We start from the raw sequence: 22,103 nt of genomic DNA on the forward strand, positions 1-22,103 counted from the left end.
CTGCCTTCTCCCCATATCCCCTGACTCCTCTATCTTGAAGAGCCCTATCTAGCTCTCTCTTGAAAGTAGCCAGAGAACCGGCCTCCACCGCCCTCCGAGGCAGAGAATTCCACAGACTCACAACTCTCTGTGGGAAAAAGTGTTTCCTTGTCTCCGTTCTAAATGGCTTACCCCTTATTCTTAAACTGTGGCTCCTGGTTCTGGACTCCCCCAATATCGGGAACATGTTTCCTGCCTCTAGAGTGTCCAAACCCTTAATAATCTTATATGTTTCAATGAGATACCCTCTCATCCTTCTAAACTCCAGAGTGTACAAGCCCAGCTGCTTCATTCTCTCAGCGATGACTTGGCACTGATGTCCTTATTTATTGCAGTCATTTATTCGCTGAAATGTCTTGCAAAATTTCTGTGTGACTTATGATTCTATGTGCCTGTGATGTTCCTGAACCCAAGATTGTCATTGTGCTTGCACCTCACTAGACTTTGGATATGACAACAAACTTGACTTGGTGATACTCCATTATTAAACTATTAGCTTAGATGTAGCATATCGGTTGGGCTGAAGGGCCTGTTTCTGTGCTGTATGACTATTAGTTAAACTTTACACTACTTCGTATTGCTAACAAATTGAGATGTTTAGCATTGAGAAAACACATGGAATGGACCCTGAGCCACTAAACCAAACTGGAGCATTGGCATTGAAACAGAGAGCCTTTCATTTTCCTGCCATTTTAAATGAGGCACGCATTTTGCATTTTACACCTGAAAATACTAACGGAGTTAGTAATGCCATTCAACGTGGAGCTTTCCCCACTCAATCCTCGGCGTTGTCAGCTCCAAGCTGGCCACTCGTAAGGAGTTTCTTCCTATAATTACTTACATATTAAAAATAAATCTACGACTAGCTATACCACTGTGCTGTCCTTTAAGTATAGCATTACCAATGAACCTTTCACAATACCATTGACAATTTAACAATGACTGTACACCACTAAGTTAACAAAAGCAGAAGTGAATAAACCGTTTGGAACCTTTTCAAAAATAAACTCTGCACCGACTTCTCATTAAGCAGCATCCTCTTCACTGATTGTTCTGGAGAAAATAAATGGTTGACGTTTCCGGTTGGAACCAGACTGAAGCTGGGTTCCGACCCAAAACTTCACCCATTCTTTTTCTCCAGAGATGCTGCCTGACCCGCTGAGTTACTCCAGCACTTTGTCTCTATCTTCAGGGTGCAAATGTTGACAGCTCACCATTGCCAATAAACTCCTGTGGACATTGGGCATGATTAACATAAAAACATAGAAAATAGGTGCAGGAGTAGGCCATTCGGCCCTTCGAGCCTGCACCGCCATTCAATATGATCATGGTTGATCATGCAACTCAGTATCCTGTACCTGCCTTCTCTCCATACCCCCTGATCCCTTTAGCCACAAGGGCCACATATAACTCCCTCTTAAATATAGCCAATGAACTGGCCTCAATTACTTTCTGTGGCTGAGAATTCCAGATTCACCACTCTCTGTGTGAAAAAAAATTTCTCATCTCGGTCCTAAAAGACTTCCCCCTTCCTCCTTAAACTGTGACCCCTTGTTCTGGACTTCCCCAACATCGGGAACAATCTTCCTGCATCTAGCCTGTTCAACCCCTTAAGAATTTTGTAAGTTTCTATAAGATCCCCCCTCAATCTTCTTCATGGGACAATTGGTATGAACATGGGACGATTGGTATGAACATGGGTCGATTGGTATGAAGATTGGTATTTGGGCATGATTTATGAATAGTCATAGAAACATGCACACAGAAAGAGGCCCATTCAGCCTAACGTCCATGCCCACCCCATCTATACTAGTCCCACCTTCCAGCATTTGGCCCATATCCGTCAAAACCTTTCCTACCCATGAACCTGTCCAAATGTATTTTAAATGTTGTTATAGTACTTGCCTCAACTACCTCCTCTGGCAGCTTGTTCATGTACCCACCATCCTCCTATAAAATCTTTCCCCTCTCACCTTAAACCTGTGTCCTCTGGTTCTTGATTCCCCTCCCCTTGGTGAAAGACTTTGTGCATTCACCCTACATACTCCCCTCATGATTTTCTACACATCTATAAGATCACCCCTCAGCCTCCTGCGCTCCAAGGTATAAAGTCATAGCCAGCCCAACCTCTCCTGTAGCTCAGGCCCTCGTGGCGTGACAACATCCTTGTAAATCTTCCCTGTACTCTGTACATCACAAGGAATTTCTCTACACAAATCACGCTACAATTCAACATTTTAAAAACACTGGTCAAATTGCCCTCAATATACCTTTACTCAAGACGACAGATGCAACATTCCAACTAATACTAGTGCATGGAATTTTGCCATGTGTAGTTGCACCATGATAAATTACTTTGTAGTTTGAACCACAATGTAAAAGCTAAAGGAAAACCACATTTGTCTCTTGACATACTAAATTAAGTGCTTTAATCCACTTGCTGATACCACCATTAGAACTTGGATCAGTTAGAAAGTGCATTGACAAACTGTTCATTGTAACTCTTACCAATCATAGAACAGTACAACACGGAACAGGCCTTTCAGCCCACAGTGTCTGTGCTGATCATGATGCCAAGATAAACTAATTTCCTCTGCCTCCAAGTAATCCATATCCCTCCATATCCACGTGCCTATTAAAAAAGCCTCAAACCACCACCCCTCTCCTGGCATCGTGATCCAGGCACCCACCGCAATAAAACTGCCCCACATATCTTCATTAATCTTTGCCCCTCTTTCCTCACAGAGCTATGCCCTCGTCTTTGATATTCCCATCCGAGGAAAAATGTTCTGACTGTCTATCGTATCTGTCACATACTTCAATCAGGTCTCCCCTCAATCCAGCACAACCTCTCCTTATAGCTAACATCCTCTGATCCAGACAGCATTCTAGTAACCCACTTCTGCACCTTTTCCAGAGCCTCCACATCATGTAAACGTTGCCCTCTCCTTAAAGCTATGTCGTCTACTTAAACATAGAGATGCATTGGGTTTTATGCATGCATTTCCGGCATACCAGTTCTCCACCCAATTCCAGGACACTGCCAATACTCAATATTTTCCTTCTAAAGTGAAAACAGTTTTCCACTTCAAGTGGAATATGGCATATTCTAAACCAGATATTATTGGGAAGCAAATAATACGTCCAGTCATTCCGAAGGTATTGAAGGTTGATTTAAGTGGAAATGCTGAATCACAACTCAAGGTGCGATCGTCCAAGACCCTGTACACTTGCAGTAAGATATCCCTGGTCCCATCCTCAATATCTTACACTATGAATGACAACATACTCCACGCCCCATTTATAAAGACAAATTTAATTCACCAAGTTACCAATCATTCGACTTTTCATCTGTTATCAGACAACTGAACCATCCTATCAGCAACCATAGAGTGGTCCTGAGCTACTATCTACCTCATTGGAGACCCTGGGACTAACTTTACTCAGACTTTATCTCGCACTAAACATTATTTCCTTTATCCTGCATTGGTACACTGTGGAGGGCTTGATTATAATCATGTATTGTCTTTCCACTGACTGGTTAGCTTAGTTGAGTTTATTGTCACATGTACTGAGGTACAGTGAAAAGCTTTTGTTGCGTGCTATCCAGTCAGCAGAAAGACAATACATGATTACAATCGAGCCATGCCCATGTACGACCAACAAAAGCTTTTCAGTGCACTCCAGACACATAGAGTCAGAGCGATAGTGTGGAAACAGGCCCTTCGGCTCAACTTGCCCACACCGGCCAACATGTCCCAGCTGCCTGCATTTGGTCCATATCCCTCCAAACCTGTCCTATTCATGTACCTGTGTTCAAGAAGGAACTGCAGATGCTGGAAAATCGAAGGTACACAAAAATGCTGGAGAAACTCAGCGGGTGCAGCAGCATCTATGGAGCGAAGGAAATAGGTAACGTTTCGGGCCGAAACCCTTCTTCAGACTGTACATGTCTGGTTGTATTCTGCCTGTACCTATTCATGTACCTGACTGGTTCTTAAATGTTGGGATAATCCCTGTCCCAACAACCACCTCTGACAGGTTGTTCTATACACCCACCACCCTTTGTGTGAAAAAGTTACCCCTCAGATTCCTATTAAATCTTTTCCCCTTCACCTTAAACCTATGTCCTCTGGTCTTAGATTCCCCGACTCTGGGCAAGAGACTCTGTGCATCTACCCGATCTATTCCTCTCATGATTTTATACACCTCTATAAGATCACGTGACAATAAACTAAACCAAATGATGAAGACTGCATCTAGTGTTATCACTTGGTGCATAATCACCAAAAACATTTCCAATTTTTGTTGTTGACTACTTTGTTCCGGCCTTCAGCACAACGACATAGAAATGAGTATTTGATGATGATCATAACATGCTCAAATCTGTTCATATTACTATAGGCAATCTTCAAAACTTCAACAACTTTCAGGCATTTGTTGATTAGTGCCAAATAACACCAGTCACACACGTGGCAAGGAACAAGCATAGTATAGCACAGGAACAGGCCCTTTGGCCCACCATGTCTGTGCCATGCATGATTAAACTCCTATGCTTGCATTTGATCCATATTCCTCCACTCTCTATGTATCCACGTGGCCAACTCCAAAAAGCAGAGTTTAACCACGTAGTCTTGATAACCACCATGTGCATCACTGGCGACCACCCTAGGATAAATTGAGCAGAAAGTCTACTTGACCACAGTAGTGTAGGTCAGCAGTGGTCCTACTACTGTTGACTTAACAGATTTGGCTATGAAGGCAGAGTTGGGAATTCTGCAACAAGTGAGTCATCTTTAGACACCCCATGACCATCCTGACATCCATAAAGCACAAACCAGGAACATCATGGAATGCACTCTACTTGATCTGGCAGATTAAACTCAAGCAGCTCAACATCACCTGTGATGATGTACGCCAGCATTTACATAAGTGTCTCATTCCCCCAGCACTGGGAAACATGTGCACTACCCTCAACATGCCCGGCAGTCACTTGTAAAGGGGTCCAGAGAGTCAAGAGTGTTTTATTGCCATATGTCCAATTCGTAATGGCAGCAGCACAACAGATATGTAAACATAGTACTCTGTAAAGCCCATAACAAAAAGCTCAGTATATATACCCCGAAAGCCAGGGGTTTCTACCTAAAATAAGGGTTCCAAGTACAGTATATGGAACAAGTACCAACAAGTACTATTAACGTTATATTAATACTGCTATTATATTATATCAGGGCAGCAGGGTGGCACAGCAGTAGAGCTGCTGTCTCACAGCACCAGAGACCTGGGTTCAATGCTGACTAGGGGTGCTGTCTGTACGGAGTTTGTATATTTTCCCCGTGCCCGTGTGGGTTTCTTCCGGGTGCTCCGGTTTCCTCCCACATTCCAAAGACGTAGGTTTGTAGTTTAATTGGCTTTGGTAAAAAAAAATTAAATTGTCCCTAGTGTGCTAACGTATGGGGATCACTGGTTGGCATGGACTAGGTGGGCTTTATGGCCTATTTCCACGCTCTCTCTAAACTAAATTTTACAGGTACCGGGATTCCACCACTAGCCAATTCTTCCCATCTCTATCCCTTTCCGCTTTCCAGAAATTGTTCCCTCTGCAGCTCCCTGGTTAACTCATCGCTTCGCCACGCCAATAATACCCAGCTTCCAAAATAAAATGAATTTTAAAGAAAAATTGCCAGTAGACAGGCTGAACAAATTTATGTTGTGGTAAAGTGACAGGAACTTACACGGCCAAGTTAGTTCATAAAATTACAGATCAGGCCATTAAGCCTACTTTGCAATAGCAATTGAAATGGTGCCATCCATTCTGCCCCCATAAATCACTGGCCCTTAACCATATCCTTTGGTAAACAAAAGAAATTCCTCTAAAGCACTGTGTTTCAGCAGGCACTTGGGATATAGCGTTCTAACAATTAGAGACAAAAGGAACTGCAGATGCTTGAGTCTTGCATAGAACACAATGCTAGAGTAACTCAGCGAGTTAGGCAGCATCTGTGTCATAGGCAGACGCTGTCTGACCAGCTGAGTTACTCCAGCGCTGTGTTTTTTAGACTTTAGAGATACAGCACGGAAACAGGACCTTCCGCCTACCGAATCCGTACACTAGCACTATTCTACAGATTAAGGACAACTTACAATTTTTACCGAAGCCAATTAACCTACAAACCTGTACGTCTTTGGAACATGGGAGGAAAACGGAGCACCCGCGGAAAACCCACCGCACTCACGGTGAGATCGTACAAACTCCATACAGACAGCACCCGTAGTCAGGATCGAACCTGGGTCTTTGGTGCTGTAAGGCAGCAATTCTATCGCTGCACCGCTGTTGTACTGTTCTATGTACTAACACATGATTATGGAGAATAAAATTATGATTATGGAAAACATAATTATACAGTAATGCCTGGATTATGATATCATGATTATGGAAAAGAAAATGCCTGAATCACTCAGCAGGTCACAACATTTGTGGAAAAAGGCACAGCTTCCATCCTAGACTATTTTTTTCTTTACACAAATGCTGCTGAACACAAGCATCTCCAGCAACTCTTATTAATGTTTCTGAGTGACAGCATCTGCAGTTTTATTAATTCTGATTATGAAAAAAAGTCTTCACATTCTCTACTGCGGTGACAGTCAGTCTCAGACCATTGTCCATAACAACCCTGTATCATTACGGCAATATATGACTCTTTCAGTTGCCTTTCATGACATACCACTCTATTTGTGCAATTTCATATTTAATCACATTCCTTTCAAAGACCCACTTAATTGGAGGTTTTTTAGTCTTTTTATGTGGGGGAGGTGGGGGCTGAAAGGGGGAAACCGTTTCTCAGTCACTTCCTGGTCGAGGATGCGAGTCGCGTCTTCGCCCCCCCCACCACGCCCCCTACCATCTGGATTGGCGCGGCCTTTCCTGCCGGAGACCGACCAGAGCTTCAGTAGCAGCGTAGCACTGATTTATCATCGCGGAGCGGGCGATGCCTTACTGGGGATCGCCGTGTTGAAGCTCCGGAGTGTTGGGCCTGCTGCTTTAACATCGTGAAGCTGTGGTTGCAGAGCTTCTAGTCACGGGGGGGCGGAGTCCTGGGATGCCTTTGCCGAGAGGTGCAAGTGTTGAATCTCTGCCCAGCTCGGCCTGTAGACTTCGGGGGCCGTGGTCTCCGGTAGGAAGCGGCCAATTCTGAATCCCCAAGCCGTTGAGTGTTCTCCGTTCCCATCATCCCGGCGAGAGGGCCTGAACATCGGGCCGCCTTACCGGCGACTGTGGATGGCTCAAAAAGGCCCCGACCACGGGTGAACATAGAGGAAGAGGACTGAACGTTATTGCCTTCCCTCACAGTGGGAAACGGTGATTCCGCTGTGTGGGGATGTCTATGTTAAATTCTATCGTGTGTTGTGTCCTTTTTTATTCGTATGGCTGCATGGTAACTCAAATTTCACTGTACCAATTGGTGCTTGACAATAAATGTAAACCTGAACTTGTTAAATCTTGAACAAATTGATCCTTTTGGTTTTCTCTGGATTTGCCAACTAAATAAAATAAAGAAAGCAGCTTCTACATGATGAGCACAAATTATTTTAAAATCTATAGCTTGCGGACAAGTTGATCCCCCCCAGGCATTGCTTCATTTGCCAGCCAAATGCAAGGAACAAAGTTTCACCTCCTTGTACATAGTTTGCAGTTAGTGAAGGGAACACGTGGGCAGATAAAGAATCAACTGCATGAGCATTAGCATCCTTCTGTGATATTTTGAAGGGACTGCAGATGCCGGTTTACAAAAAGACACAAACTTCTGGAGTAACTCAACAGGTCAGGCAGGTCTCACCAACTTCTACAGATGCGCCGTAGAAAGCATTTTAGCAGGATGCATCGCAGCATGGTTTGGGAACAGCTCCAACCAAGACTGCAAGAAAATGCTGCGAATTGTGGACGCAGCCCATACCATCACACAAACCAATCTCCCTTCCATTTACTTCATTTAAACATCACGCTGCCTCGGCAAGACCAGCAGCATAATCAAGGACGAGTCGCATCCTGGCCACTCCCTCGTCTCCCCTTTCCCATCAGGGAAAAGGTATAGAAGTGTGAAAACAAACTCCACCAGATTCAGGGACAGTTTCTTCCCAGCTGTTATCAGGCAATAGAAGTCATCCTACCACAACCAGAGACTACTATCTACCTTTTTGGTGACCCTAGGACTATCCTTGATTGGACTTTGCTGGTTTTATCTTGCACTAAATGTTATTCACGTTATTCCCTATATCACGTATCTGTACACTATTAATGGCTCGATTGTAATCATGTATTGTCTGTCTGCTTAGTATGCAACAAAAGTTTTTTGTGTGGGGGGAGCGAGTGGTGCAGGGGGGAGTGTGCGGTGCGGGGGGGGGGGGGGGGGGGGGGGGGGGAGGAGTGTACGGTGCAGGGGGAATGTGTGGTGCAGGGGGGGTAGCGCGGTGCGGGTGGAGTGTTTGGTGCCGAGGGGGGTACGCAGTGCTGGGGGGGGGGGGGGGGGGTGTTCGGTGCTGGGGGGGGGTGCGGTGCTGGAGGGGTGCGCGTGCGATGCTGGGGGGGGTGGGCGTGACGGTGCTGGGGGGTGGGCGTGCGGTGCTGGGGGGGGTGCGCGTGCGATGCTGGGGGGTGGGGCGTGCGGTGCTGGGGGGGTGCGCGTGCGGTGCTGGGGGGGTGGGCGCGTGCGGTGCTGGGGGGGTGCGCGTGCGGTGCTGGGGGGTGCGCGTGCGGTGCTGGATGGGTGGCCGTGCGGTGCTGGGGGGGGTGGGCGTGCGGTGCTGGGGGGGTGGCCGTGCGGTGCTGGGGGGGTGGGCGTGCGGTGCTGGGCGTGCGGTTACTGTGGGGGTGGGCGTGCGGTGCTGGGGGGGTGGGCGTGCGGTGCTGGGGGGTGGGCGTGCGGTGCTGGGGGGGTGGGCGTGCGGTACTGGGGGGTGGGCGTGCGGTGCTGGGGGGTGGGCGTGCGGTGCTGGGGGGTGTGTGTGCGGTGCTGGGGGGGGTGGGTGTGCGGTGCTGGGGGGGGGTGGGTGTGCGGTGCTGGGGGGGGGGGGTGTGCGGTGCTGGGATGGGTGTGCGGTACTGGATGGGGAGCATGGTGTTGGGGGGGGGGGGAGTGTGGTGGTGGGGTATGGTGTTGGGGGGGACCAGTGCTGTTGGGGGGACCGGTGCTGTTGGGGGGGGTGGGCTGTGGGGGCGGTGCTGGGGGACCAGTGCTGTTGGGGGGGGGGGGGGGTGGTAGTGTGGTGTGGGAGGTGTGGTGTGGGGGGGGTGTGGGGGGGTGGGTGTTGGGGGGGGGGTATGTGTGTTGGGGGGGACGGTGCTGTTGGGGGGGTGGGGTTGGGGGGGGTGGTGTTGGGGGGGGGGTGCTGTTGGGTTGGGGGTGGGGGGGGGGGTGTGTGGGGGGGTGTGGGGGGGGGGGGTAGTGTGGTGTGTGTTGGGGGGGGGGTAGTGTGGTGTGTGGGGGGGAGGTGGTAGGGGTGGGGGGTGGTGTGGTGGTTGGGAGGTGGGTGTGTGGGGGGTGGGTGGTGAAGCTGGTGTTGGGGGGGTGGTGTGTGGGGGGGGGGGGGTGTGGTGTTGGGGGAGGTGTGGTGTTGGAGGGGGGGGTGGTGTTGGGGGGGGTGGTGTTGGGGGGGGGGGTTGGTGTTGGGGGGGGGGTTGTGTGGGTGGGGGGGTGGTGGTGTTGGGGGGGGGGGGTTGTGTGTTGGGGGGGGGGGGTGGGTGTGGGGGGTGGTGTTGGGGGGGGGGGGGGGGTCGGGTCTGGGGGGGGGGGTGGTGTTGGGGGGGGTGGTGTTGGGGGGGGGGTGGGTGTGGTGGGGGGGTGGTGTTGGGGGGGGGGGGGTGGGTTGGGGGGGGGGGGGGTGGTGTTGGGGGGGGGGGGGGTGGTGTTGGGGGGGGGGTGGTGTTGGGGGGGTTGTTGGGGGGGGGGTGGTGTCCGGGGGGGTGGTGTCGGGGGGGGGGGGGGGTGGGGTGGTGTTGGGGGGGGGGGGGGGGTGGTGTTGGGGGGGCGGGGGTTGTGTGCGGTCCGGGGCGGGAAGAGTCAGCAGGGAGACACTCACACATTAACCCCGCGGCTCCGGCGCCGCGTCGCCACCATGGACTCAGCACGGGGAGAGTGCGCGGTGCGGGGCCGACATGGGGCCGCTGGATGGCGGGTGGATGTGGAGCCGTCAGTGGCCGCCCGCCACCCTCATGCCGCCGCCGTGTGGTCCGTGTGGGGCCGCTGGTCTACCCCGTCCGTCTATGCCCCCGGCTCCGAGTCTCCGACGTGGCGATCCCCGCGCCGTCTCCGCCGCCGCAACACAACCTGCGAGCGGAAGTCCCGCCCCCACCCACCGGTAACCCGCACCAGCGGGGGGCCATGGCGGCGGCGGGCGGGGACCGGGCCCACTCTCACTCTCCCGCTCACACACACCCACCACCCGGGCACCATTGCAGCGGCGGCAGTTGGGCGCGCGGTGTTTGAGCCGCGAGGTCTCGTGTCGGGGCGGGGGGGGGGAAGAGCGCAGCGACGGCGCCCCATTGGTCAGCCCGATGTCCGTCACCCGCCGCTTCCGGCCGCCACGTCCGTGCGGGCACAGCCGGACCGGAAGCGTTGCCCGGGGGCGGGACCGACCGTCATTGGCTGTTGCTGCGTTGAGTGACACGTTGATGGGCCAATAACTGCAAAGGGTGTTGGAGCAGGCCATTGGCAGGAAGTGCAGATGCTGGTTTACCCTGGAGAAAGTCACAATGTGCTGGAGTAACTCAGCATCTGTGGAGACAAGCAATGGGTCACCCTTCCACCCGAAGCGTCACCCAAAACCTTGTCTCCACAGATGCTGCTTGTCCCGCTGAGTTACTCCAGCACTTTGTCTCTATCTTCAGGGTGCAAATGTTGACAGCTCACCATTGCCAATAAACTCCTGTGGACATTGGGCATGATTAACATAAAAACATAGAAAATAGGTGCAGGAGTAGGCCATTCGGCCCTTCGTGCCTGCACCGCCATTCAATATGATCATGGTTGGTCATGCAACTCAGTATCCTGTACCTGCCTTCTCTCCATACCCCCTGATCCCTTTAGCCACAAGGGCCACATATAACTCCCTCTTAAATATAGCCAATGAACTGGCCTCAACTACCTTCTGTGGCAGAGAATTCCACTGTGTAAAAAATAATTTTCTCATCTCGGTCCTAAAAGACTTCCCTCTTATCCTTAAACTGTGACCCCTAGTTCTGGACTTCCCCAACATCGGGAACAATCTTCCCATTTCACATTCCTGTGATGAAGCTGCAAGTGAGAATGTAATTGTCCCGTGTCAGGAAATGCAACAATAAAACACTCTTGAGTCTTGGCTGATTGACTGGGTTATAGGTGATTGATAGGTTTGTGAGTGATTGTCAGATTGGTGAACATTTGACAGGTCTATGGGTGGGGGTGCTGTTTCCCCTCCAAGATCCTCATCACTTAGCTCCTTGATTTCCATTCCTTCGCCATACAGGAACCTCAAGTTCCCCAGCGGAGAAGGCAAGTGCCTCTTCTCTGTTGATATCATGGTGCGCACTAGGGCAGATCAGGGACCGTGGGTAATGCACCCCATAATGACGGGGTCATTAGGTTGCCTACGAGGCAGTAGTGTGGAGACTCATTTCTGAAGAAGGGCCCCAACCCAGCACCTTTTTCTCAAGTGATGCTGAGTTACTGCAGCACTTGGCGTCAAACCTTTTGAGATGTCTGGTTGGCAATGCAGGCGGGTAGTGGTATCAAAAGGGTTCATTATAATGGTTTCATTTTTTTTTACCCCCTTTTAGCTAATTTGTGCCTTTATTTATCTGCCAGACCTACCTGTTTAGTCTCGAAGGTTTGGAATAGAAATCACAACTGTAAAACAATTGATGCACTTAACCTTGCCTGGCATTGAGTTACAAAGCTTATCTAGTTTGTGCTTCAAAGCCAAAGGAATCTGAGAAAATGCTCCTGCCTGTGATTAATTTTGGTATCATTATCACACAAAATAATAAGCTATTGGAAGAGAAGGCTGAGGCAACAATTTGTAAAATTTTAAAGTAGTCTTCTTGCATTAGCCTCTGGAATAATCTTCATATTATATTTTTATAATCTGTTCTTTGCAGAACAGGACGACTAGAGAGTTTCATGGAGATTTTTAAGAAGCCAGTGTTGCACTAAATAAGGAAAAACCCAGAGGATGAGGAGAAAACACATTCCAGAATGTAACATTGGAATACATTCCTTCTTGAACTGCAGCTCCTTTCTGTTCGAAATGTAATGCAATAAAGTTGCAGATGCTGGAAATCACAGAACATAAATAAATCCTTGTGCAAATTATTGAATCACGGGCTGATTTTGCAATTTTTTCATACAATGTGGTTCTATGCCCATACTTTTCTGGAACCCTATAAATCTTCCAGTCATTTATCATTCTCCAGTGATTGATCATCATTTAATAAGAACTCATCAATTCATAAAATTGATCAATCAATCAAACGTTATTGTCATCTTGCAAGCAGCAGTTGTACAGTGCAAAATGAAAAGACGTTTCCCAGGGAATACCGGAGCATCGCACATGAAATTTAAAACATTTCACACATAATAACACAAAAAACAATCCAGTCCCTGATGGAACAGTATAAATAGTTAAAAGCAGGTAAAACAACAACGTTAAAATACAGTAAAACCAATCATAAAAATGTCCGGGGCAGCTGATTTGAGTGGCCAGTGCCAGTTATTAAAGTGTCTGTGCCAAGCTGCAGAATCAGGTGACTGTGAGTACAGAGTGACTGTTTAGCAGCCTCACAGCCTGTGGCAGGAAGCTGTTTAGCAGTCTTGTAGTCCGGGCTTTGATGCTGCGATATCTCTTGCCTGATGGCAGGAGATCCAGGTGTATGTGGAGGGGGTGCAGTTTGTCCTTAGCAATTCTCTGAGCTTTTTCCAGACAGCGGCTGGAACAGTTCTTGTACCGAGGGTAGGGAGACGCCAATGATCCTCTCTGCTCCCCTCACTACCCTCTGCAGAGCCTTCCTGTCCGAGCAGTTGCAGGTGGAGTACCACGTATTTATGCAGTACGTGAGTACAGACTCCACCGTGCCCCTGTAGAAAGTCCTGAGGATGTTGATGGGGAGTGAGGCCTGTTTTAGTTTCCTCAGGAAGTGCAGTCGCTGATGGTTTGACGGTCCCAGTGGTGTTCCTGGACCAGGTGAGACTGTCTGTAATTTGCACACCGAGGAACTTTATGCTCTCCACTCTCTCCACTGTGGTGCCACTGATGTTGAGGGGTGTATGCTTTGGCTGCACCCTCCTGAAGTCGACAACCATCTCCTTTGTTTTGTCGACATTTAATTCTAGATTATTTTTGCCGCACCAGTCCACTAGTTGTTTTACTTCCTCCCTGTACATTGATTCGTCATCTCCGCTGATGAGTCCCACCACTGTTGTGTCATCCGCAAATTTTATGATCTTATTGTCCCTGAATCTGGCAGCACAGTCATGTGTGAGCAATGTGAACAACAGCGGGCTGAGTACACAGCCTTGAGGGGAGCCGGTGCTCAGCGTGATCGAGCCTGAAGTGTTCTTGCCAACACGGACTGACTGTGGTCTCTCTGTCAGAAAGTCCAAGATCCAGTGACACAGGGTGGTGTTGAGGCCCAGCAGGGTTAGTTTCTCCACAAGTCTCTGTGGGATGATGGTGTTAAACGCTGAGCTGAAGTCAATGTACAGGATTCTGGCGTATGTGTTTTTGTTTTCCAGATGCGTGAGTACTGTGTGCAGCGTGGTAGAGATGGCATCCTCTGTAGAACGGTTGGGGCGATAGGCAAACTGGAGGGGGTCTAACGATGAGGGGAGGCTGGCAGTAATGTGTGGTTTCACCAGGCGTTCAAAACACTTCATTATTATTGGGGTCAGGGCGACAGGGCGGTAGTCATTTAGGCAGGCAACCACTGGTTTCTTCGCTATGGGGATTATTGTGGAAGTTTTGAGGCATGTGGGGACAATGGCTTGACTAAGGGAGATGTTAAAGATGTCTGTTAGCACATCTGCTAACTCCTCAGCACATTCCTTGAGCACACGTCCTGGGATGTTGTCGGGTCCGACTGCTTTACACGGGTTGACCTTAGACAGGATTCTCCGTGTGTCCATTGAGTCTATGGTCAGGACTGGCTGGTCGGTTTGTAAGCAGGGGCTGGCTCTCCCCTTGGGTGTGGTGTTTGCTGCATCAAAACGTGCAAAGAAGTTGTTCAGTTCATCTGGGAGAGAAGTGTCCGTGTCAGTTACCTGCTGCCTTGCCTTGTACCCCGTCAGTGTTTGGATTCCCTTCCACATCCTCCTGGTGTCTCCTGTGTCACAGAGGTGTCCCTGGATTTTCCCCGCGTAGGCATGTTTCGCTGCCCTGATTCCTTTTTCCAGTGCAGTCCTGGTAGATCGAAGAGCGGCTCTGTTACCGGCTCTGTAGGCTGCATCACGAGCCCTCAGCAGCGAGCGCACCTCTGCTGTCATTCATGGCTTTTTGTTTCCACGTGCAGTGAAGGTCTTCATGATAGTGACATCCTCGGTGCACTTGGCAATGTAGCTGGTTACAGTCTCTGCGTACTCCTCCATGTTGATGAGGTCATCATAGGATGCTGCTGTCCTGAACACATCCCAGTCAAAGGTTCAAAGGTTATTTAATGGTCACATACACCTAGGTGTAGTGAAATGCTTCTTGCCAATGCAGCACATAAAGAAGGAATACAGACACAACATTAATAAGAGATTTAAACATAAAGAACATCCCCCCACAATGGTTCCCATTATGAGGGAAGGCACAATGTCCAGTCCCCAACCCCAGTTCACCCATAGTCGGGCCTATTGAGGCCTCCACAGTTGCCTCCACGGAGACCCGATGTTCCAGGCCGTTCTCGCCGGTGATGGTGCTCCGGCGTCGGGAGAATCCTCACAGCGGCTTGGGACACCTGGAACGGCCGCTTCCGTACTGGAGGCCGCGGTTTCCGAAGCCAACAGGGCCGCGCCGGATGGAGCTCCACTACTGGCGATCTCGTCGCGAGATCCCAGGCTCCCGGTGTAAAGTTCAGCGCCGCTGCCCGCGGCCGGCCGCTCCACAGACCCGCAGCTCCGCGATGTTTTTCTCGGCGGTCTTCAGCTCACCGGAGCTCCAGCGCGGCGACCCGGGCAAGGCATCGCCTGCTCCGCTCCGCGTTAGCGCTCCAGCGCTGTGCCACTGCCGAAGCCGTGGTTCTGGGCGGTCCCCGACAGGAAACGGCGCTCCAGGCCCGCTGGTAGGCCGCGAGCACGGGTCGAAACTGCAGCCCGGAGAAAAGCCGCCTCTCCGACCAGGTAGGGACCCTGAAAGGTAGTTTCCCCCTCCCTCCCCCCCCCCCCCCCCCCACCCCCCACATAAAAAAGTCTAGAACTCCAGAAACAAAATCACTTTAACTAACTAAAAATAAAAAAAATAAATGAAAAGACGGACAGCTGCTGGCTGGGCAGCCATACACAGGACAGTGCCCCCTAGCCCCCTAGTCAGTGTGCAGGAAGCAATCCTGCAGTACTGAGGCTGCTCCCTCTGGCCAGACCCTGGTGTGTTTTCTCTCCGCTCTGACTTGTTTTTGCAGAGGTCTGTAGGCTAGTGTTAAAAACACTGAAATGTGGTCAGAGTGGCGCAGGTGAGGGCGTGGGGCTGCCTTGTAAGCCTCTGGGGTGTTGGTGTAAACCAAGTCCAAGATGTTCTCTCCCCTGGTCTCAAAATCCACATATTGCTTGAATTTTGGGAGCACAGTCTTAAGGCTGGTGTGATTAAAATCCCCGGCCACCACAATAAAGATATCAGGATATTTGGTCTGGAACTCACTGATGGCGTCATGCAGAGCTCCCAGTGCTTCGTTGGCCTTAGAATTGACATTAGCACTTGGAGCAACATATACAGCCACAACAAAAACAACGGAGAATTCCCTCGGCAGATAGAAAGGCCGACATTTCACGATGAGGAATTCTATCAGCGGAGAGCAGTGTTTCCCGGCTATCGTAGTGTTCACACACCAGTCCTTGTTTATGTACAAGCACAGGCCTCCACCTCGACTCTTACCAGAGCTAGCTGCCTCTCTGTCCGCACGGAACGATGTCATTCCCTCCAGCTGTATCGCCGTGTCCGGGATATTGCCGTGGAGCCATGATTCCGTGAAAACAAACACACAGCAGTCTCTGATATCCCTGTATGTTGTTTTGAGAAGACGCAGTTCATCAAGTTTGTTGTCCAGGGAGCAGACATTAGAGAGGAGAAGCGAGGGCACTGTCGGTCAGGTGGGGTTAGCTGTTAGCCTAGCGTGAATGCCTGCTCTTTTCCCCCGTCTCCGCCTCGTGTAAGAGCCTGCACTTTTACCCCGTTTCTGCCTCCTCTCACACCGCTTGCGTCTCCTCCTCCTCCTCTCTCTCCTCTCCCGCCTCCTCTCTCCAGTTGTATTCATATCTGCGGCCGATATGTTTGGCTTCGCAGCCGGTAGTAGTAGTACATAGCGGCGTATTTGGTCTAAATCGCACCAAAACGCGCCCGTACTACTACCGTGGTTTGCCCCGATGTTTAGGAGCATGTTCCTGCAGTACATATATCTTGGACAGACTGGATATCAAGCAACTTATAAACTGGATATCAAGCAACACACAAAATGGATATCACTCGAAGGGTGTGCACAATTTGCTTCAACCTTGCTCAAAGCCGTGGAGAGAGGTGGCAAAAATTGGTAGGGGTGAGCCAATCTTCTGTGCCCAGGATAGTCCTGCAAGGGTCTGACAATGATCACTGTCACCCAAGAGAATAGTCCTAGAGAGACAAAGAGTGATACAGTGTGGAAACAGACCCTTCGGCCCAACTTGCCCACACCAGCCAACATGTCCCAGCTACACTAGTCACACGTGCCTGCTCTTGGTCCATATCCCTCCAAACTTGTCCTATTCATGTACCTGTCTAACTTTTTTAAATGTTGGGATAGTTCCAGCCTCAACTACCTCCTATGGCTGTTTGTTCCATACATCCACCACCCTTTGAGTGAAAAAAACCCTCAACCAACAATGCAACCCCCCCCCCCCCCTCCTCACCCCTGTCTCTCCTGAAGCTCCTGTTCCCCAGAACATTGAGCTGCCAGTCCTGCCCCTGTCTTAACCAGGTTCCAGTCATGGCTACAACGTCCCAGCCTCTCGTACCTATCCATGCCCTAAGCTCACCTGCCTTACCCCAAAAATGACTCCTAGGCCTGAGCCTTGCTGATTTGAAAATGTACGAAGGATTCAGGAAAGACAAGCAATGCCCTGGAGACCGCAAGAGTCTCAGTGAGCTCAGCAAGCACCATGCGCCAATGCACCACTGAAGTTGGTCGCACAGACAGAAGACCGGTGATAAAAACAACTTCCAAGAACAAGTTCAAGTTCAAGTTACATTTATTGTCACATGCACCAATTGGTACAGTGAGATTTGAGATTTGAGATCTAATTGCTGCGATGAAGAGGGAATTATACCAGTGGGACTTTTTTTAGTTTTAGTTTTACAGATACAGCAATGAAACAGGCCCTTCAGCCCACTGAGTCCGTGCCGACCAGCGATCCCTGCACATTAACACTACACACATTAGGGACAATATTACACATGCACCAAGCCAATTAACCTACATACCTGTACTTGTTTGGAGTGTGGGAGGAGACCGAAGATCTCGGAGAAAACCCACGCGGTCATGGGGAGAAGGTACAAACTCCGTACAGACAGTACCCAAAGTCGGGATCGAACCTGGGTCTCCAGCGCTGCAAATGCTGTAAGGCAGCAACTCTACCGCTGCACCACCATGCCACTTAAAATATAAAGATTGGATATGTGAGGACTGGAGAAATGTGTGTTCCAGTGATGAAAGCCATGGTTCAGGGCCAACGTAGCCAACATATTTGGAGATCAGTCGGAGAGCCAGTGAGAAAATGCCACATGGACCAGCTTGACAAGCATACTGAACAGCAGATATTCTGGGCTTGTTTCAGCTACTAAGTGCTATTGATGTGCTGCACCACAGTTGATGGAAACATGAGATCACCGCAATATATCAATGTAGTACAGAGAAGAGTGGTGCCAGAGGTGGCAAAGACTTTTCCTGGTGGATCTGGGATATCCCAGCAAGACTTCGCACCGTGCCATACATCGAAGATGGTGACCCGACTTTTCCAGCGGAAGGAGACACGAGTCTTGGACTGGTTGGGTCTCATCAGTCCTGAATCCAATTGAGAATTTGTGATCAGTTACGGAAGGAAAGGACAGCACAAGTGAGCCATAATTTAGCTGTGGTATCAAGATGAAAAGCATCAACTTAGAATGAGTTAGAGATTACTGAAGGCTTCTCATGTTTATTATGTTAGAGTCAGAGTCCTAGAGTCTTACAGCACAGAAAGAGGCCCTTTGGCCCAACTTATCCATGCCAACCAAGATGCCTCATCTACACTAGTCCCACCTGCCTGCATTTGGCCCATATTCCTCTAACCCTTTCCTATCCAAATACCTGTCCAAATGTCTTTCAGATGTTGTTATAATACCTGCCTCAACTACCTCCTTTGGTAGCTCATTCCATATACATGGATAGGATAGGTTTACATGTATATATAGGCCAAATGCAGGCTGGTGGGACAAGTGTACATGGGGCATGTTGGTCAGCATGGACAAGTTAGGCCGAACGGTCTATTTCCATGCAGCATTACTCTATACCCACCAACTCCTATGTGAAAGAATTGCCCCTCAGGTTCCCATTAAATCTTTTCCCCCTCATCTTAAACCTATGACCTCTTGTTCTTGATTCCCCTACTTTGGGTAAAAGGCTCTGACCATTCACCCTGTCTATTCTCACTCATGATGTTGTACACCGCTAAAAGATCACCCCTCAGCCTGCTGCACTCCAAGGAATAGAGTCCTAGCCCACCCAACCTCTCCCCGTGGTTCCAAAGATGCTGTGTGCTTTCAGAGTCACCGTCCCCTTTTCATAAGTACATATTCACAAACCTTCACAAGAACCAAGCATTTTAGGTCTAAATACATTTTAGACCTTGAAAATTAAACTTGCATGTGGGAATGGGACCAATCTCACCCGAGAATCTCTTGGCCGTTTGACGTAGGAACGAGATATTCTTTGAAACATTTGTTTCATCCACTGCTCTTGCTTCTTCCCGTGTGTTTCTGCCTGACAAACCAGCAATTATTCTGAACATCAACTAACAATGCGGAAGGAGATACAAAGTTTAAACAATAGAAGAAAGGAATTGTTAGGCATTTTTATTCAAAAGGCAACTCTTTATGAACCTGTCTTTCAGCAAGTCTAAATTAGAAAAGCAACATATTAATGCAAAGTGAATGCATTTAATGTCAAAGATACTACGGATTTACTATCCCGAGTGTGCAGTTCTGGTCACCCAGCTACCACAAGGGTGTCATTAAGTTGACATTCCCATCCCCCTCCCCTGTGCCCCACCTGTACTCACGCCGACCTCTCCCCAATCCTTCCACCTGCATTCCTTCCTCTAGCTTCACAATTCACAACTCTTCAATCCATTTGTCTCACACCATCTTCTTTTCATCTCTGGACTTTGTTCCAATCATCAGCCTATCAAGATACCCTCCTCATCTGTATCAACCTATTACCTGCCATGCTTTGTTCCGCCCCATCTCTCTTCCAGCTTTCTTCTCCCACGCTTCAATCAGCCTGAAGAAGGGTCCCAGCCCGAAACGCCACATATCCATGTTCTCCAGAGATGCTGCCTGACCCGCTGAGTTACTCCAGCACTCTGTGAAACGTCACCTATCCATGTTCTCCAGAGATGCTGCCTGACCCGCTGAGTTACTCCAGCACTTTATATCTTTATTTGTATAGATATTTGGATAGGAAGGTGTTGAGGGCTATGGGCCAAATGTAGGCAAACGGTACATGCAGAGTGTACCAACTTTCTTGGCAGGACAAGGTGAGCCGTAGGGTTTGTTTCCGTGCTGTACAGATCTATGACTCCATTTGCATGTCAAATATCTGAAATGTAGGAGTAAGACATTGGTTGGAAAATGCACAGAGCTAGGACAAAATGTCTGCAGGAAGGTTTGGGCCCAGAGTGGCGTGCTTGCAGTGTGTTGACACACACACTATGCACGTGACCTGTATGCGGAGGTTCAACTTGCCCATGATGACCAAGATACCCCATCTACATTAGTTCTGGTCTGTGCTCCTCCGAACCTTTCCTATCTATGTACCTGTCCAAATGTGTTTTCAATGCTGTTATAGGACCTGCCTAAACTACCTCCCCTGGCAGCTCATTCTATTTCCCCACCACACTCAGTGAAAATGTTGCCCCTCAGGTTCCTATTAATTCTCTCCCCTCTCACATAGGTTGGTTTAAGAGGCATTCAAAACACTTTGCCTTGTAGCTGAGATGTGAAACATATGAGCTGGGAAGTTCTGCAGGAAGGAGGCAATGCTGGAAAGACTTCTGTTCAATCACTTTGTGGGGTTCTGCTAACCACACTGAAGGATCTGTGGAGTTGCAGTGGAGAGACAGTGAAGGGAATGTCATCAGGACTGATAAAAATTAGCTTCAAGATTGTCTAAGGCAGGGGTCGGCAACCTTGTTCAGCGGGACAATCAGGTTCTGCAACAGCTTCATCCCCCAGGCCATAAGATTACTGAACAATCAACAAAACCGAGGCTAGAACTTTTTAAATATCGACACTTTTTAAAAACTTTTTATATATATTTATCTTACAGAACCATGCACATGAAGCATTTTTATGGACGCACCTAGCACTTTTACTTTTACTATTTACCTGATTGGAGAGTCAAATGCAACGAAATTTCGTTCAAGGTGCACTGTGTCTAGGTGTATATCTGAATGACAATAAAGTTTTCATTCATTTTCATTCATTCATTCATAAGGGCTAGAACGCATGTTGGATAACAGTAAAAGGATTAGTCTGTCAGCATGGATTTATGAAAGGGAAATCATGCTTGACTAATCTTCTGGAATTTTTTGAGCATGCGACAAGTAAAATGTATGAAGGGGAGCCAGTGGATTTTGTGTATCTAGAATTTCAGAAAGCCTTTGATAAGGTCCCGCACGGGAGACTGGTGACTAGAATTAGAGCGCATGGTATTGGGGGTAGGGTGTTGACATGGATAGAAAATTGGTTGGCAGACACGAAGCAAAGAGTAGGAGTGAACGGGTCCTTTTCAGAATGACAGGCAGTGGACATCCTTGTGATTGAGGCAGTGCAGCGTAGGTTCACGAGATTGATCCCTGGGATGGCGGGACTGTCATATGAAGAAAGATTGAAAAGGCTAGGCTTGTATTCACTGGAGTTTAGAAGGATGAGGGGGATCTTATAGAAACATATAAAATTATAAAAGGACTGGACAATCTAGATGCAGGAAAAATGTTCCCCATGTTGGGCGAGTCCAGAACCAGGGGCCACAGTCTTAGAATAAAGGGGAGGCCATTTAAGACTGAGGTGAGAAAAAACGTTTTCACCCAGAGAGTTGTGAATTTGTGGAATTCCCTGCCACAGAGGGCAGTGGAGGCCAAATTATTGGATGGATTTAAGAGAGAGTGAGACAAGTGGAATCAAGGGATATGGGGAAAAGGCAGGCACAGGTTATTGATTGGGGACGATCAGCCATGATCACAATGAATGGTGGTGTTGGCTTGAAGGGCTGAATGGCCTCTTCCTGCACCTATTTTCTAAATTTCTATGTGAGTGGATGGCGGGCCACATCTATCTATCGGTGTGCCGCTGCTCCGGGCGCTCGGCGGGCCGGATGATTACGGGAAAAAATATCCGTCTGTGGGACGGATGATTTTGGGTTACGGGCTGCATTCGGCCCAGGGACCATCGGTTGCCGACCCATGGTCTAAGTTATACTTAAAAAGCTGGAGGAACTCAGTGGGTCAGGCAGCTTTTGTGGAGGGAATAGGCGGACAACATTTCAGGTCAGGACTCAAATTCAAACTGATTGTAGCAGGGGGGAGAATGCTGGAAAAGAAAGGTGGGGGCAG

At 49.0% G+C, this 22,103-nt stretch overlaps 1 protein-coding gene across 2 annotated transcripts in view; it reads right to left on the bottom strand.

Annotated features, from left to right (window-relative positions):
- tmem39a (transmembrane protein 39A) overlaps positions 1 to 10,495 on the bottom strand; it is a 56,421-nt gene extending 45,926 nt beyond the window's left edge. The window contains exon 1 of one of the 2 annotated variants that reach the window (XM_033033444.1): positions 10,117 to 10,495. In XM_033033444.1, the coding sequence (XP_032889335.1) occupies positions 10,117 to 10,154 (38 nt within the window). In that variant the 5' untranslated portion in view covers positions 10,155 to 10,495. The remainder of the gene's footprint in view (positions 1 to 10,116) is intronic. The other variant, XM_033033445.1, reaches the window with a different exon arrangement.
- Between the last annotated feature and the right edge of the window lie 11,608 nt (positions 10,496 to 22,103).

Source organism: Amblyraja radiata, chromosome 14, assembly GCF_010909765.2.
Source record: "Amblyraja radiata isolate CabotCenter1 chromosome 14, sAmbRad1.1.pri, whole genome shotgun sequence".
Lineage (NCBI taxonomy): Eukaryota > Metazoa > Chordata > Chondrichthyes > Rajiformes > Rajidae > Amblyraja > Amblyraja radiata.